General features: G+C 44.4%; 1 protein-coding gene across 4 annotated transcripts; it reads left to right on the top strand.

Moving 5' to 3' along the window:
- Positions 1-1,060: 1,060 nt before the first annotated feature.
- Positions 1,061-17,266, top strand: sf3b1 (splicing factor 3b, subunit 1). 4 transcript variants are annotated; one of them, XM_015965769.3, is made up of 24 exons: positions 1,061-1,304; positions 2,235-2,407; positions 2,548-2,649; positions 2,758-2,872; positions 4,802-4,881; positions 5,716-5,895; positions 5,984-6,446; positions 6,519-6,640; positions 6,736-6,933; positions 7,027-7,128; positions 7,793-7,972; positions 8,044-8,130; positions 8,465-8,735; positions 11,856-12,001; positions 12,252-12,398; positions 12,570-12,695; positions 12,821-13,042; positions 13,118-13,300; positions 13,374-13,485; positions 13,891-14,011; positions 14,082-14,213; positions 14,332-14,604; positions 14,947-15,163; positions 16,754-17,266. In XM_015965769.3, exons 1-24 carry the CDS (start codon positions 1,277-1,279, stop codon positions 16,910-16,912), a joined length of 3,939 nt encoding a protein of 1,312 aa, XP_015821255.1. In that variant the 5' UTR covers positions 1,061-1,276; the 3' UTR covers positions 16,913-17,266. The 4 variants fall into 4 exon arrangements, 3 of the variants coding, with proteins under 3 accessions (XP_015821255.1, XP_054602541.1, XP_015821256.1); XM_015965770.3 differs by lacking the exons at positions 1,061-1,304; positions 2,235-2,407; positions 2,548-2,649; positions 2,758-2,872 and adding an exon at positions 4,324-4,497; XR_008564379.2 differs by lacking the exons at positions 5,984-6,446; positions 6,519-6,640; positions 6,736-6,933; ... (13 more) ...; positions 14,947-15,163; positions 16,754-17,266 and adding an exon at positions 4,443-4,497 and having other exon boundaries at positions 5,716-5,888.
- The last annotated feature ends 1,058 nt before the right edge of the window (positions 17,267-18,324 follow it).

Here is an 18,324-nt window from a genome sequence, read left to right as displayed (position 1 = left end):
AAACTAATAAATATTAAACATTTGAGAGAATAGTTTTCCAACTTTGATAGACCAAATTACGTTCATAACAACAGATTTAGAAGTATCAGGATTTTCATTCCTTTTATGCTGCATTCTGTTTTCTCTTTGCAACCCTCCACTTATTACTCATCCCTGCTGAAATTATTTTATAGACGTTACATTTTACACGTAAGGAAACTGTTTCAGATCCAGATGGAAGATTTACAATTACATTAAGAAATATAAAATTAAGTATTGCTAATGTTTGGTCCAAACACTGAGGACAGGTTTTTACAACACTTTCAGCTCACTCTCACACATGGTAGGAGGGGATTTCAACCAGGTCCCTAATCCTGACTTAGACAAATCTAACAGATGCTCAAACTTTCATATTTGTCAGTCAGCTGATAATGTATAAAGGATTTTGGGTTTTGTGAAGCTTGGCGTTGTAATCACCCGGCACTTCAGGAACACCTTCTCAGCAGATCACACAACATGCTGCAGCTTCTTCTTGTTCCTGATGGTAGCTCCAGTGTACCACACAGTGATTGAAGTGAGGATGGACTCAATGACTACGGTGTGGAACTGCCTCATCAACTGTGCTGGCAGGTTGAATTTGTTCGGCTGCCTCGGTAAGTTCATCCTGCTGGGCCTTTTTATGATAGAGGTGATGGTGGGCTCCCACTTGAGGTCTTGGGTGATGGTGGTGCCCAGGAAGTGACATGAGTTCCCCATCGTGATCGGAATGTAATTTATTTTTTCTAATTTTCATCATATTTTTAATGACTTTTTGAAGATTTTTTGTATTTTGAATGTTTTGTTCTTTTGAAGTGCCTCATAATGTTTATCTTGAGAGGCTCTATACAAAAGATAACTTTCTTTCTTTCTTTTTCTTTCTTTCTTTCTTTCTTTCTTTCTTTCTTTCTTTCTTTCTTTCTTGCTTTCCTGCTTTCTTTCTTTCTTTCTTGCTTTCCTGCTTTCTTGCTTTCTTAACGTCTATTCTATTCTTTTCTATTCTAGAATGTTCTATTTTATTCTGTTCTATTCTATTGTTCTATTTTATTATTATTATTGTTTCGGGTTTTTTGTAGCTGTTGGTAAGGGGGATTCTTTTGGGATTTGTTGGTGGTTAGTTTCCCGGTCCAGGCCCAGTAAGTGTCGGTAATGCACCTTAAAGTTGCTTACCAACCACCGTAAAACTCAGAAGAAGAAGAGGAAGAAGAAGAACAGTGAATAAACACACTTCCGGTGTTAGTCTTCAACAACCACCATCAAAATGGCGAAGATCGCCAAAACCCACGAAGGTAGATTATTGGAGAAATCTCATATCAGTTCTATATTTTATTGTTTTGTTTGTGTTGTTGTGTCGAGACATGTTTTTACTATGTAACTATAATGTGGACAGCGCGTATTCCTGTATGAATGTATGGTTTTAAAGGGGAGAAGTAGCAGGCCTGCTGCGGCGACACAACGCGGGCCGTTTACATAATGGCGCTGCTGCTAGCGCTGCTGCTAGCTTGTTAGCTTAGACTGTCTTCCTTTTGACGATGTATACACTTCAGCAAATGATATTAGACGTACTAATGAGTTTTAGTTAATCGCAATTAAGTGTTGTACTGTGCTCTATTGTCTTAATCATGTGTTTTTGTTCGGATAATAATACGTGATTTTGGCCGTCGTATGACGCAACTAGCACTTTTAACACCATCCCCATGCTACAAAGCCCAACCACCGGTAAGGAATCGCGTAGATTGTGTGGGTAAACATCGCGGCTGTAATAAAGAAAAACCTGTTTGCAGATGAGGTTAAAAGCTGCTTCTGAGATAAGTGTACTATCGGGGGTTGTAACTTTAAATTAACGTTACGAAAAGTGCTACGTTATTTATTCGAATCCCATCTGGAACCTTTAGGCCATTTTTTAAATGTATTTTGTTTGGCCTTTATTATGACCATGTTAATGTTTCGTTATCAAGAATGCCGCCTTCCAACAATATCAAGAATCAAAACGTTTTACTGAACATTGGTACAAGCGTATCAGATGACGCATGCGTAGATATCACCTTTCTAAACTTTTTCTAAACTGAGAAAAGTTTAGCATGGGGCGGATAGAGATTAGCCAATTATTCTACCATTCATTATCTCCTGTTTGATGCCTGATGTGCCTGCCCAGATTTAGGTTCATTAGAATTCCTGGGAGGAATGTATCTTATCCTGTTTGTTCTTGTTCGTTTCAGATATCGAGGCCCAGATCCTCGAGATCCAGGGGATGAAGGCCTCCCTGGTGGACAATGGAGATCAGGGGGTGGGATTGGACTCCACTGGCTTTTATGACCAGGAGATCTACGGAGGCAGTGACAGCCGTTTTGCTGGTTATGTCACCTCTATCGCCGCCAATGAGCAAGAGGATGTAAGTTTTTATTAGACTTGAGTCAAGCTTTTTTGTGGAGTTTGAGTACTCCTATGTGTTTGTGTTTTGTGTATGAGCTAGGAGAGTCTTGCTGGATTAGCAGGACTTGACTAGACTCGTGTTTCTCCTTTCTTCCACAGGACGATGATGAGGATACATCAACAAGCTTGTTGGGACAAAAGAAACAAGGTTACCACGCTCCAGTAGCGATACTCAACGCCATTCCTCAGTCAGATGAGCAAGTATGTGTTCATTTAAATTGTCACAGATATAAACTTTTTAACATTGTCTAGAAAATGTTTTTACATACAGACATTAACCTAAAATCTGCTTGGTTTTTGGATTTATAGTACGACCCGTTTGCTGAGCATCGTCCACAGAAGATTGCAGAGCGGGAGGATGATTACAAAGGCCGACGCAGACAGAGGATCATCTCACCTGAGCGTCTTGACCCTTTTGCAGATGGTAAAAATTGTCTTATTTTTTGTCCTAGTTCCACTTTCCCCCATTGTTACTGTTGTTAAGATGCCACCCCATGAGTGTTTCTAGCTTTATTTTTGAACCCTTCGACCACAGTGCAATAGATTGCCTCCCAGACTTGATACCTTCCCTGTGGTAAATCCTCTGTGGCCAAAAAAAACATTTTTCCTCATTGTTTTACAATTTTTCTACAAACGTCAGTGTGGGCTCATTGGGAAGTCTGGATTTGTGCTGAAAACCATTGTAGGGTTAACCATCCTGTTGAGTGGGAGAGGTTGTTGGGTGTGTCCTAACATGCGTGGGTTGCAGATGGGTTGTGTGTAGGTCGAAGGGTTGGCAGATCCTTGACGGCAAACATAAAAATATGACTTAGTTATGGTTCAACTGGCCTGCTGATGCACTGTGCTTTTTCATACTAGGCACAGCAGCTGTAGATCCTCAGGCAGACTGAGAAGGATAAATAATCAGAGGCATGAAGATGTGATCAGCATTTTAGAGTCACAGAAACTTGGTGGATTTGGGCTTCATAAAAGCCCTCAGGAACCCTGTTGTAAATGATCACACTTTAGTGTCTGGCGCTGCGTTTGTCACCTGCTAGCTCGTTAGATTTGAAATAATCTGCAGCCTCCGGGCTGAGTAGGCTAGCTGAATAATTTTTACTTTAAACAACATTTAAACATCTGTAGCTTGTTGTAATTTTCTGCTGCTGGAAGTAACCCACCAGTGGCAATGCCCAGAAGGCGTATGCTTTAGTGGTACTTGCCTCTTTACTTCCCTTGATGATAACAGCTGAGATAGGCTGACAGCTCCAGGGTTTATCTGAAACCTGCATGTAGAGAGAGCTCTTTGTACATAGTTGTTGTGTAAATATATTTTTATTTTACAGCTCTCTCTGTAAAATAGAAATATGTTATCAAAGAAAAGTTGTGTGCCAAAATACCACAGGCCCATACTAACTGTCCTTAATTTCTCTCCTACAGCAGTACTGCTTTGCCAGTCCTGTACTGCACTCTGTTAAGGGTGCAGCAACTCATCCTGTGTAGGTTATGGGGAACACAGTGCACTTGTCAGTTTGGTCAGGGCCCACTGGCTGCTTGTTTGGGGGTGGGATGCAGCACAGCTACCGTAATCCTAAACCTAAAGAGCCTCTTTTATTTCCTATCATCAAAAATACAGTCTCATGATTACATGTTTTTACTTTTGTACTTGCAAGGAAGTTGAGATCTAAATAAGAAAAGATCATGATCTGTGCTGTCAGTGCAACAGACGTTTTCTCTGTAGCATCTATTCATGCTTGTTTATGCAGATTTATATTGGAATGTAGTTTACTTTACAAAACCTAACCTGGAAATCTCAACCTTTCAGCTAAAATAAACGTTTGGGGAAAGTGCACTCCAGAACTAGATGAAATTATTCCTATTTTAGTGGTTGTGCCCCAAGAAGATGCATTGTGCTTTTGAGCGTTGGGAATCGTTACTACACAGGTGGTATACTGTTGTGTGTGACTTAAAACCCTTTTCCAAAGTGTTACTAATGGTAAAGAGAAATTTTCTAGGCTTCTTTTCTGCCGGTTGAAGTCTGACTGCAGATGGACCCTTGGCACTGAAAGTGTACGTATTCTGAGGAGCACAGCCCAGGAGCCCTGCATCAGTGATGGCTATACTTCTTAATCCACTTAAAGCACCACAACCTCAGCTCTTTATGTATCTGCTTGCTTTTCATTAGACTGCTATGATTCTATGTAACAAACTGTATATTTATGTATGTAATACAGTAGGAGTTTGTTTTAAAACTTAAACTTAGCAGGAAAAAAGTAAACAGTTAGCCTTTGTGATTGAGCTTTCTGTGTATTGTAGCTTGGATTTCTGTATTCTGATGTGTCTTCTTTGTTCTTGTTGGTGCTCTTTCGCGCAGGGGGCAAAACTCCGGACCCTAAGATCCAGGTCAGGTCATATGTGGACGTCATGATGGAGCAGAACCTGTCTAAAGAGGAGGTAAAATTCTGTTATCTGGTGTCCAGATGGTATTAGTCTGTAATGTTCAACCTAAAGTGACAAACTGAGATTTCTATAGAAAGCCAAGTAGCAAGAACACTCAAAGAGAACCCGTCCTGGTGCACTGGGCAGTGTAGGTGGTCGAATCCAATGAAAAATGCTCATCCCTGGACAAACTGACCTCCCAGACTGATGTCCACCTGGTCGCCTTTGTCCTGAGGGCCCAGTTAGAGCTGAGGCAGGGTGAGAAGGTGTTGTGCCTTGGCTAAACTGTTCTTAGAATCCATGCGGTCCACCCAGCGGCTCTAGTGCCGGAGCACAGGAGGTTCTGCTGTCAGACAGTAGCCTGTCCCAAGAGCCTGTTCATGAAGAAGCCATCCTTCTGAGCTGCTGCTTTTTGCTTGGCTATAAAAGCAGATGATATGATAGCAGCAAAACTAGCGCCTGGTGGGCAGGCATGCTAACCAACAGGCAGCGAGCTGACTCCCAACGTGAGCCGTTAAGCTAGCTCTGATTAGAGGATCAAAAGAGGCAGTGCGAACCAGCAGCAGCTAGGTAGCACAAGGTTTTGGGTTTCTGGGCATGCATCAGCGAGGGACAGACCATACGAGCTGAAGGCGGAGCCTGCCTCCTATGTCACAGATGATGTATCCTAAAGGCGTGAATGAAGGTGTCTTCAGTCGGACCAAGCAAGAGCGTGAGAGCTCAGGATGTGTGTGTACGGAGTGAATAGACTGAAAGGAAGCAATTGTTGGATGTTCAGTGAACAGAAAGCTGCTGTGTTTTTACACACAGTCTACATTAATCCTGACCGTGGCGTGTTTCTGTTTGCAGAGAGAGATTCGTCAGCAGTTGGCAGAGAAGGCCAAATCAGGGGATCTGAAAGCTGTTAATGGCTCTGCTGCTGCTCAAGCTAAACGCAAGCGTCGCTGGGACCAGACAGCTGACCAGACCCCATCCAACGCCACACCCAAAAAGATCTCCAGCTGGGACCAAGCTGACGCCAGTGCCGAGGTGAGCCACTGGGTTTGACTGGTGGGAACCCTTGGGTGATGTTTCAGAACAAGTGTTTTAATTCATAGATTGTTTTTGTTGCGGTCAGACTCCAGGACACACCCCTGCACACACACCATCAAACAGCCGGTGGGATGAAACTCCTGGTCGCCCCAAAGGCAGTGAAACCCCAGGAGCCACTCCCAGTACCCGTATGTGGGACCCTACTCCCAGCCACACCCCCGCTGGTGCTGCCACTCCTGGCAGAGACACACCTGGTCATGCCACACCTGGTCATGGTGGAGCCACAGGAAGTGTTCGCAAGAACCGCTGGGATGAAACCCCAAAGACAGAGAGGGAGACGCCAGGACACGGGAGTGGCTGGGCCGAAACCCCGCGAACAGACAGAGGAGAAGAGTCGGTGGGTGAGACCCCAACCCCAGGAGCCAGTAAGAGGAAGTCTCGGTGGGACGAAACCCCCGCCAGTCAGATGGGATCTTCAACCCCACTACTGACTCCAGGAAAAACGCCACTGGGAACACCAGCAATGAACATGGCTACACCAACACCTGGTAATAACTCGTGTTGTTGAACCTGTTGTCTTGGGGCTCTTGTTGCACAGACTGAGCTGATGTTCTCCTCAGGGCATCTGATGAGCATGACTCCTGAGCAGCTCCAAGCATGGAGATGGGAGAGAGAGATTGATGAGAGGAACCGGCCTCTTACCGACGACGAGCTCGATGCCATGTTTCCAGAGGGATACAAGGTGTGATGCTTTAATGCTTCATTTTCTAGTTTTAACACGTTGAGTAAAAAAAAAGACTCATTTTCCATTTGACCTTTTGTTCGCTCTGTCCGCAGGTCTTGCCTCCTCCAGCAGGCTACGTCCCGATCCGTACTCCGGCCCGTAAGCTGTCAGCCACTCCCACTCCTATTGGGGGTATGACGGGCTTCCACATGCAGGCCGAGGACCGCACCACCAAACAGATGAACGACCAGCCCTCAGGAAACCTGCCCTTCCTCAAACCAGATGACATCCAGTACTTTGACAAACTGCTGGTGAGCCGTGCATCTGTACAGGTTCTAGAGCAGTCACACTAGCACGTCATGTCTGGAGCTAAATGTGCCTGCACCCCGCTGTGGTCCCATTAGGTTGAGGTGGACGAGTCGACGCTGAGCCCTGAGGAGCAGAAGGAAAGAAAGATCATGAAGCTGCTGCTGAAGATAAAAAATGGAACCCCTCCCATGAGGAAGGTTAGTGTTGGTGTTTGTTCTGTTGGAGCTTGTTGTTGCTAATCCGTGAGACGATAAAGGTACCTGTGGTTGAACCTGAATGCATATCTGCTCCTCCCCAGGAGTTATGTCCTTAAGCTCAGCTGCTGACCTGGGAGCAGTTTCAGGCTCATCCCATCATCTCCCTGTTGTAAAGATACCTGCCCTCATGCTTTAGCATGGAGCAGTGCAGACATGATGTGCTCCCATATCTTTTATTTACTCTGGCTACACACAGCTTTTCCTTGTTTCACTTTCGTTACGCCTCAGCTCATTCCCTCGCGCGTGCACAAGCAGCACACTACTTAAACAAATGTCCATTTATTGGTGAACACCAGAGGGAAATGCCTACTGGTTCTTGTTGTCCTGATGCTTTTGCGTCTAACAACAAATCGGACAGTGACCTTTGACCCCCACAGACTTTTTGCTGTGACCTTCTGTATAGTGATGTTCGTTTGTTTAGGTTTATAAACTACAGCTAGTATTTTTTTTTCACAAAGTGCAAATAAAAAGATCAGCAGGTGCCAGTTTGTTCCACGTAGCAGAGAAAAGGTCTGCTTCAGCAGGCAGTTGGTGCAACCGCTAAACCAAAGTACTTCTGTGTGTTTGTGAGGCTTTTATCTGACGCGTCTCTTTTCTTTATCAGGCGGCTCTGCGTCAAATCACAGACAAAGCCCGTGAGTTTGGAGCTGGTCCCCTGTTCAATCAGATCCTGCCGCTGCTCATGTCGCCTACCTTGGAAGACCAGGAGCGCCACCTGCTGGTGAAAGTTATCGACAGGATTCTCTACAAACTGGATGACCTGGTTCGGCCGTATGTGCACAAGGTGGGTTCACTGCGGAGACGTGCATTTGTCTCTATGGATGTTGGCGCTCTAACCTGAGCTTTTCTCTTCAGATTCTCGTGGTGATTGAGCCTCTGCTCATTGATGAGGACTACTATGCTCGAGTTGAAGGCAGAGAGATCATCTCTAATTTAGCGAAGGTATTGTTTAGCTGCCATTTGCTTTTGTTGATGTAACAGAGAAATGACGCGAACCTTTCTCGCCTGGTTGACCAGTTTGTGGTCTGATCAGGGCTAGTTGTTCGCCAGATTGATACCAACATGAGAGCATGCAGACCTGACCTTAATGCCTAGTCTGTTCTCAACCTGCACCCGTTGGTTACAGTTCCTCTGCAAAGAAGCAGCATCTGTTAAATACTTCAGCATGAGTGCACAGTCATAGTTATAAAGTGTTTGTTCTGCTGACTGATGCTGTGTTTGGGCTTTCAGTGGTAATCAGAGTAACCTGTGAACTTGTTTTTCTCATGTTTTTAAGGCTGCTGGTTTGGCTACAATGATTTCCACAATGCGACCTGATATTGACAACATGGATGAGTATGTCAGAAACACGACTGCTCGAGCCTTCGCGGTGGTGGCCTCGGCTCTTGGTATCCCCTCCCTCCTGCCCTTCCTCAAAGCTGTGTGCAAAAGCAAGAAGTCGTGGCAGGCGCGACACACGGGCATCAAGATAGTACAGCAGATCGCCATCCTGATGGGCTGCGCCATTCTGCCTCATCTGCGTAGCTTGGTGGAGATTATCGAACACGGTCAGTCGGACCCTCATCCACAAATCTTTTAAAGCACCAATCACGTTCTGTTACAGGTGATCGCGTTAAAGCCATGACTCGGTGTGTTTTACACTGAGTAAAAAAGAAAAGGTTTAATCCTTTATAAATGACATTATTATTATTAGTGGGGACGTTCCATCACATTGGGTGAAAAGGATCAGATACAACCTTATAAATCAGCAAGCATAACCTTTTAAACTAACCCTGAGATTTAGGTGAAAGACTGTTGTCAAGCGCCTTGTGAGGTTCTGGAACTCTGTAAATACAGTCCTCTTACCAAAACGGTAACCATAACGATCTGCAGTAGTTTCTGTGGAGGTTAGGGCTGGGGGTAAACGATTATTTTTAAAACGATTATCCTGACGATTTTTTATCGAATAGTCAACTATTCTAGTGACTAGAGCAGGGGTCGACAACCTGTTCCCATCAAAGAGCCATTATTACCCGTTTCCCACAGTAAAGAAAACACTGGGAGCCACAGCAGCCGCGGCGTTGTGGGCGGGGCCTACCCTCAGACAGCAGAGCGCTGCCTTAACCAATCACAACAGGTGACAGCAGTCGGTACCGGTCGCTCGTGTACGTCAAAGTTATCTTTCATAAAAAAGATAATCAATAAAATGATTTATATAAAGTGGATCCAGAAGTTGTAGCCCGTCTCTGCCTACAATATTTTGATATTTTTCACCCTGTTGGTTTTACTGAGCAGGTGCCACTTTTGTCATACGTTTCTTTTTACAACATGTTTAGACTGTTCAGAATACAAATCCAGGCTCTGTCACGTTTGATTGTTGTAATTAAACTTTGTAGGTGGGGAAGGTCAGAAAAGGATCCGATCAGTTTGTTTTTCCCTCATTTACAGCAGCGGAGATAACGACGCAGTGCGCCTGGCTCTGGTGTTAATCAAGTTAAATTATATCTCTTTGCAACAATTTTCACAAGAAAACAAAACAGTTAAAAGCAGGGCTTGTGTTGTGTTGACCGGACAGTTCCCGTATTTGACCGTTTATTTTGACGGAGAAAGAATAGAAAGAATTACCCCGACGCATGCAGACAAACTGACATTTTATTCTACACACATCGCAGATGTAGCTAAATCACTCAAGAAAAGATTCCCATCTGAACATCTGAGCTGGACATTGCTCAGCGCAGCTCACTGTCAGCGCATACGTATGGTACACAGCGAGCTGAAGATGTGGAGAGGGGCTTGGAGCGCGTCGCAGAACCAGAGCGCATGCGTGAAGATTCCTCCCACTGAAGCGAGACTTGTCACTTAGAAAATGTTCCCTGATTATGAAACTTTGGCTGAATAGCGCTTGTTCCTGTCTCCAATGTGGCGACACATCCAGGAGCCTGTCTGAGGAGAATCCCAGAATCTCACATCCTCTTCAGCTCGGAAAGTGCCTATGATTACGCACAAGCGTGACGCGTCAACCCGGTCTCACAGTAAGACTGGGTTGGACCTGTTCAGGTTTACGCAGACAACCTTTACATTTAGAATTAGCTTACAGATGTAAAATTAATGCAGTAAAATATAAAGCATTTTATTTAAATATCCATTCATTATTTTACAAGCATAGAGAGCCGCATCAGATGGATGGAAGAGCCACATGTGGCTCCAGAGCCGCGGGTTGCCGACCCCCGATTTAGACAATTAATCTAGTAATTATTTTCTTATTGCATAATTAATAAAAACAAGAAAATCTCTTAATAAATTCCTCCAAGAAATTGATCAATTGTTACTGTAATAGAATAAACGCTACAGACCTTCCATTTTGTATAACACTGCTTTTATTGTGTTGCGGTTGGTTATGTTCTGGTGACGTGTAGAACTTGGGAATGCAGCCTGCTGCCTGAGAGGTGGTTGGAGAAGGAGTGTCTCCATGCTGCTTTGTTTTGGTCACTTATGTGTGTGAGGCGAGTGGTGTTATGACCCTTCCTGGGGAGTTTGGCTCGTGTGCAAAAAGGAAGGGACAATAGCGGGATTTAAAAGTTAAAATGATGATCAGGGTTCTTTACAACTACAAAAAAACATAAATCTTTCCATCCACAGGTTGGGAATAATAAAACTAATTCTGCCCGTGGGGAATTAAAACAAAAGTACAAATAAGTAGGGATGTCCCACTGGGCAAAGATTACAGGGTTCTGGACCAAAATAAGGATCTGCAAAGGTCCAAACTCTAAACTGGGCGGTTAAACCAAACTCACGGTGATATCTTAAACTAAACCAAAAACCCACAACACTCTAAATGTAATAAAAGGGAGATCTACACCACAAAAACGATGAACTCTAAACCAAAACGTAACGGCTTATCCAAACGCAAGAAGCTGTTAGCGAAAATGCTAACAGTAGCTTTACCAACGTTAAGCTCAAGTTACCAAGTTTAAATAAACCAAAAACACCCAGCGGCAAACAGACCAGCATGGAGGAGAGACTGCTACCACCAAAACAGCTCTCCTAATGTCTGAAAGACGCTCCTTTATGAAGGGAGAAACGCTCCCGGTGATTTTCTACATCTGCGGTAGACACGAAGCAGCGCATCTGACCCCGGAAGTTGTTGTCCGTTGCCGTGAAACGAAGGCGGGCAAAACAGGAAAGGAATCTAGTAGCAGACGGACATTGTTCCGGGTCTTCAGTATTTGGTGGAGATGTTAGTGAAGGCGAAGAAGAGGGCGAGCTAGAGGAAAAACAGGCAGATTCCTCCTCTATTTACAAACTCCTGGGGATGCAACAAGTGGGTGTGGTGCGTCGACTACCGGATCTGACGCTTCAGCTCTAGTGGAGGTCAGAGCAAACATCTGAAAGGTGACGCTTGTTTTGGGTCAAACATGTCCATTTCTCTAGAGAAAGTTTAGCTCAGGAACTCGCACCACCACCGAGTGGTGCTGTAGCGGGTCCTCTTTCTGGAGGAAAAACTACATTTCAGCCGTAGAGTCTACAGACGTAGAGGAGGCAGCAGTGAGATTTTATTTTTCTACATGTTTATCATCTTATTACATTTGGGTTTTAGAGTCCTGTTTGATTCTGTTAGACGTGCTCTTTTAGGAACATTACTCTTTTCTCATACCGGGTACTGATCATTGAGTTCTTTTGATTATCAGGTCTGGTGGATGAGCAGCAGAAGGTGAGGACCATCAGTGCTTTGGCCATAGCTGCCCTGGCTGAAGCTGCTACACCCTACGGTATCGAGTCCTTTGACTCGGTGCTGAAGCCTCTGTGGAAGGGTATCCGGCAGCACAGAGGAAAGGTAAGAAGCTCACTCAGGAGAGTATCAAAAGTCCTCTGCAAGATCAACACCCAGCACTGAGTCTGCTCGTGGCTGCAGTGTGAATACTTGCTTGCTAAATCATCTCCCAGTAGGAGCTGCTGCTCCCAGTTTAGGTCCAGTAGAAGACCCCTCACAACTGGGAGCAGCAGACAAAAAAATCCAACGTTAATATTTACAAACAAGAACTTGTGAACAAGTTCAGAGTGTAAACTGCTTGTTTGGTCATCAGGGTCTGGCTGCTTTCCTCAAAGCTATCGGGTACCTGATCCCACTGATGGATGCTGAGTATGCCAACTACTACACAAGGGAGGTGATGCTGATCCTTATCAGAGAGTTCCAGTCTCCAGATGAGGAGATGAAGAAGATCGTACTCAAGGTAATGAGCAGTTCTTTATTATTGCCTGTCGAGCTCGTCGCAGGGCTATTGGTCCAGATGAAAAGTGCTGAATGTATTTGTAAAGCACCTTCTTGAGCCCTACTCACCGTGGACAGTCTAAAACTGAAGGATGTCTAAATGCATTTCTAACGATGCTTTGTTGTCTCCTAGGTGGTGAAGCAGTGCTGTGGCACTGATGGTGTGGAAGCTAACTACATCAAGACCGAGATCCTTCCCCCTTTCTTTAAGCACTTCTGGCAGCACAGGATGGCTCTCGACAGACGCAACTATAGACAGGTCAGTGAGTGGTAGTAAACTAGATGTAGTTCGTCTGAGAGCAGATGCCAAAGTTTCTCTGCAGTTTAGCATCGGTAGCATTGGAACTTGTGAAATCATTAGAGCTTTACTTGACCTTTTTTCAGCTGGTGGACACCACTGTGGAGCTGGCTAACAAAGTTGGAGCAGCGGAGATCATCTCTCGCATTGTTGATGACCTGAAGGATGAGGCAGAGCAGTACAGGAAGATGGTGATGGAGACTATTGAAAAGATCATGGGAAACCTGGGTGCAGCTGACATCGACCACAAACTGGAGGAGCAGCTGATTGATGGGATTCTGTACGCTTTCCAGGAACAGACCACAGAGGTAGGACAAAGCGCCGTCGTGGGAAAGTTTTCTTTCCAAACATGAGTAGTTAAATACCTCCATTTCTGTCTGCAGGACTCTGTGATGCTGAATGGTTTTGGTACGGTTGTGAATGCCCTCGGGAAGCGTGTCAAGCCATACCTGCCTCAGATCTGCGGTACAGTCTTGTGGCGTCTCAACAACAAGTCAGCCAAAGTTCGTCAGCAGGCAGCAGACCTCATCTCTCGCACCGCAGTGGTGATGAAGACTTGTCAGGAGGTGGGCTACACTGGACATCAAAGAGCCACATGTGACGTGGCACACAGACTGACCCTTGTTTCTGTTTCTGCAGGAGAAACTCATGGGTCACTTGGGTGTGGTGCTGTACGAGTACCTGGGAGAGGAGTACCCGGAGGTGCTGGGCAGCATCCTGGGAGCTCTGAAGGCCATCGTTAACGTTATTGGTATGTTGGGAATACTTCTGCCATAGCCAGAAGTTCATATTTGGTTCTAGTTTTTGGTTTCTTTTTTTTTTCTTTCATTCAAACCGGTTCATTAGACACAAATTCACGTTAGAGAAATGTGTGTCACTGTTAGCGATGGGTACCGAATTCTGTACTTTTTAAGGTACCAACCGAATTCCATAGTACCGACTGAGCACCGATTCCCGTCATTTGAAACGGTGCCTCGTTTCGGTACCCATCCTTCATAAGAGATGAGATTCCTAGGTACCGGGAATTAGTACCGAATCGATTCAAATGTCAAAGGTACCCATCCCTAGACTCACTGCCTTCCAGCTCAGTGTTTGGTGTTTGGTTGCTGCTGTTTGGGCCGTGGAACATGATGCATTTGCACTGATGTTTTTGCAGGTATGCACAAGATGACTCCCCCAATCAAAGACTTGCTTCCACGTTTGACCCCCATCCTAAAGAACAGACATGAGAAAGTGCAGGAGAACTGCATCGATCTGGTGGGCAGGATCGCCGACAGGTCAGTGGAGTTTCAGGCTTGAGCAGCTGGTCCACCACTGAGTCTCATTGCTTCTTGATTGTTTTTCAAGGGGAGCTGAATATGTGTCAGCCAGGGAGTGGATGAGGATTTGCTTTGAACTGCTGGAGCTACTCAAAGCTCACAAAAAAGCTATTCGCAGAGCCACCGTCAACACGTTTGGTTACATCGCCAAAGCCATTGGGTGAGAACATGAAATTTTGGAGATGCATTTGAGTCCCACAACATGCAATTTAGTCTTCAGGCAAAAGTGTCTGCTAAATGAACAAACATGGCTGATCTTTGGTCCCGTCTCTTTGCAGGCCTCATGACGTGTTGGCCACTCTGCTCAACAACCTGAAGGTTCAGGAGCGTCAGAACAGAGTGTGCACGACTGTGGCCATTGCCATTGTTGCAGAGACCTGCTCTCCTTTCACTGTGCTGCCAGCGTTGATGAATGAATACAGAGTGCCTGAGCTCAATGTGCAAAACGGTGTTCTCAAGTCTCTCTCATTCCTGTTTGAGTACATTGGTGAAATGGGCAAAGACTACATCTACGCTGTCACACCACTGCTGGAGGATGCTCTCATGGACAGGTAAGACCCCGCGTTCTGGGAAAAACTTAATGATTGTTTGAAGGTTAGGAGCTGGTTGATCCAGCGCTGGAGCCTGATCCTCATCCTGAAGTGCTTAATGCCACGCAGCAGCAGCTCTGTTCTGAGACACTAGACATTACTTTGAACTTAAGTTACTCTGAGAAGTATGAGGAACAAAATCTGTTTTCTAGAATTCTGATCAGTGACGTTTCATGTTACTGAAAAGAAGTAGTTGCTAATAGAAACACTGAAAACGAATGTAAAGTTAATCAGAGAACCGGGACGGCTGAGGGCCTCACTGTGGAGTTGCAATCTCACCAGTTTCTGTTCTTCACCCTGCAGGGACCTGGTCCACAGACAGACCGCCAGTGCTGTGGTTCAGCACATGTCTCTGGGTGTCTACGGTTTTGGTTGTGAGGACTCTCTTAACCATTTACTAAACTACGTGTGGCCCAACGTCTTTGAGACATCACCTCATGTCATCCAGGCTGTCATGGGTGCCCTGGAGGGGCTGAGAGTCGCCATCGGACCCTGCCGCATGTTGCAGTACTGCTTACAGGTAAGGAGGAGGGGCTTCAGTTACAGAACTATGCATAGAATCTTTACTCAAACTTAAGTTGGTTTATTCATGTCTCTTAACAACGATCTAACATAGTTTAACGAGAAATATATTGTAGACATTAAAAATGGTAAAGCGGTTCTGTCTTTTGTCTAAAAACCTCCACCAATAACACGGCTCAGACTGAAAACAACTATTGGACCATCTGGTTGTTGGTCTCACCAATCCGCCACACTTCCCTGGGTCCTCCACTCATCACACACTCTCATATTTAGCAGCAGAACACCACTGGTGTGAGACGCTCTCCGCTCATTAATATCAGAGAAAGAGAAACGGCCAGCTGCTACCACTTCACCTTTAGGACAAACTACCAGAGTCCCAAAAAGGAAAAAAGCACCATTTAAAGTCACGGACAACAAAAGGCATTTGGACCTAGAAAAGGGTGACAGGTATAGGCTTACATGAATCTTTCAATGGTTCAGTTCATTGAAATCCTCAATTCTTTTTTATTTATTTTTTTTATACTAATTCGAAGCTTCGTTAAATGTGCGCACCACAGTCTGAACACATGTTACTAGTGTACAATGTGGTAATCTAGGTGCAGTGGAGGGAAATGGATAATCAGCAAAGGCAGAAACGCTCCCAAAGTTTGGGATCGAGTTGAACTATGAGCAGAATTTCTAATGCTAAGCTAGTGCGTAGCATGATCGTGATCAAGTGGGGTTCAGAAAAACACGTTGGTTTTGGATGACTAAACTCTACAAGCAGAAGAAGATTATAAATATCAGCTGGGGAAAAACGGAACTAGACAACACAAATTTAATACACATTATTGAGCCTTTTATAGCTTAGTTGTTTTATTTTCATATTCTTAGCAGCAGACCACTGTCTCGTTCCACTTGAACTGTCGTCAAACAGAATATTCCATTAATCGATGGAGGGCTCGATAAAATAATGTGGTAACACTTCCTTTTACAGTCCCCTACTTACTAAGTACTTACATGGTAATTACACAGTAAGTTAAAGTGTGTTATTTTGTAATTAAAGCGTATAATTGTACTAAGGTGTAGTTATTGTATAAAGCAGTAGTCACTTGATAGATTAATAAAATAAAAACTAGAATTAAGTCTGAGTTGCATGGTAATAACTGTTTAAGAACTCAGAAACAATAATACACTTTTACTTACTATGTAATTACCATGTATGTACTTAGTAATTAGGGAACTGTAAAAGGAAGCGTTACCAATATTCCAATACTGAAATATTCTGTAACTGCAGCCCTAGACTGGTGTTTAGCACCATCTCGTTTCCTCTGACCACACGGGAATCGCAGGTTTCCAGTTCTGGCAGAAGCATCTCACCAAGGGAGGAACGACTGTTCTGTGACCATGTTTGCGTTTGAAACCTAGCTTGTTATGTAGATTCGCTATAGCAGCTTTAAGCTCGGTAAATGAACTGCTTACATGTGTAAAGTGATTTTTGAACCTGTGACACACCGCCTACACACAGCTGCACACTTTGTACATTCTACTCTTCCTCCAAATCATCTCAGAGAAATCCCAACATTTACATTTTGTTTGATCTGCACAGGGCCTGTTTCACCCTGCCAGGAAGGTGAGGGATGTCTACTGGAAGATTTACAACTCCATCTACATCGGCTCTCAGGATGCCCTGATTGCTCATTACCCACAAGTCTACAACGATGAGAAGAATGTGTACGTCCGCTACGAGCTCGAGTATGTCCTGTAAATACACACAGATCATTTCCCCTTCTTATTGTTTCTCTATCGCCTCCGAGTCCATTTTCATTTAGTGGCAGTGTGTCGCTCACACCCAGCTTCTCCGTGGGAGCATAAATGAGCCTGTAGAGTCTGTATGTATTTTTTACTATTTACTTTGTGTTTGCTGTAAGAAGCAGTTGATGTCGGATGATTTAGAAAAGCAGAGCTATCATCACAATCCCTTTTAAATATTTGCATCCGTTTGTTTGAGTGAATGATCACCTGTAGACCTCTGTATCGCCCACATCTCCTTTTTTCACACCATCCCTGTTCTTATTGGATCAATGCTTTATTTAACCAAATAAAAGGTTTGTGTATAGACCGTTGTTGTGCAAGCTTTTCTTTATTCAAGCATTCTAATGCTTCCTTTCTTCTAGAAGGACTTTCATGTCCCGACCCTCTTTCTGTAGGAAATTTAACGTCATTAAGAGGAAAGCAGAGACAAACCTGCACTCAGCTCAGTGCTGCTCAGCAGATCTTCTGACCCAGATTCTCCAGCAAGCTGCTGGGCTAAAGGATTCTTCATAGTCGCACTTGATTAGCTTTCGTATAAACATGTAGCGCTGCTTTAGATTCAAAGAGCAAGTCACCCCCTACCAGAGTCTTACCCCACTCCCACTTCCTGTTTGAAAAATGCAACAAATGCTGTTGCCTGGCAGACCGAGAGGGCGGAGCTGCTAACAAATACAAACAGACTCACGACATTGTGACATCATAATGTACCAGCTTAAGTCATAGTGAACCTGTTGGCCAATAGCGATGGCGGATTTAAATTCAAATGCAGTGTAGTTTTCACCTAACGACGGCACATCACTGACAGTTTTAGGCAGAAAATTTTTATTTTAACTAAGATGCACTAAAGTGCAAAATTATTGACCACACGTGTCTGCAGCACGATTAGACACTAATTTATACAGTTTATCTGCCAAAAAAGGTTGATTTGGGGGTGACTTGCTCTTTAAGAATGGCCCGTATTGTATACCACCTTCCCGAGGCACACGCTAGCCTCTGGTGGTGTAGGCACAGCTGCTCTGGGGCATTTAGGATCCATCTTAACTCCAGCAATCCACAAACATACTACACTGGTAAACCCTTGCAATTGTTTCCCTCCTTAATAAACTTTGGAATGCACAATGAAGACGGAAGGAACACACCGATGCTGGAGACCAAAGCCCCGTACGGTAGATCCTTATGGGTGTGTGATGGAAGGAGACACAGGAAGGGTTTGGATAATTATCCAGACAAAAGGGTTTTTTACACCTGTGAACAGGGAGCAGGTACACAGCTATGTGGAGAAGTAATGAATGAAAAGAGAATCTCACCGTGGGAAAAAGAACTAGTTTAGCCAGCCCATAAGAGAGAATAGGAAAAAAGGCCATT

Source organism: Nothobranchius furzeri, chromosome 14, assembly GCF_043380555.1.
Source record: "Nothobranchius furzeri strain GRZ-AD chromosome 14, NfurGRZ-RIMD1, whole genome shotgun sequence".
Lineage (NCBI taxonomy): Eukaryota > Metazoa > Chordata > Actinopteri > Cyprinodontiformes > Nothobranchiidae > Nothobranchius > Nothobranchius furzeri.
Note: the sequence above shows the minus strand (reverse complement) of the source record. Positions and strands in the feature narration are given on the sequence as shown.

Coding starts and splice junctions, on each gene's coding strand:
- sf3b1 (XM_015965769.3), top strand. CDS start 1,277: ATGGCGAAGATCGCCAAAACCCACGAAG. Junction 7,129..7,792: donor GAACCCCTCCCATGAGGAAG/GTTAGTGTTGGT, acceptor TTTCTTTATCAG/GCGGCTCTGCGTCAAATCAC. Junction 12,399..12,569: donor TGAAGAAGATCGTACTCAAG/GTAATGAGCAGT, acceptor GTTGTCTCCTAG/GTGGTGAAGCAGTGCTGTGG.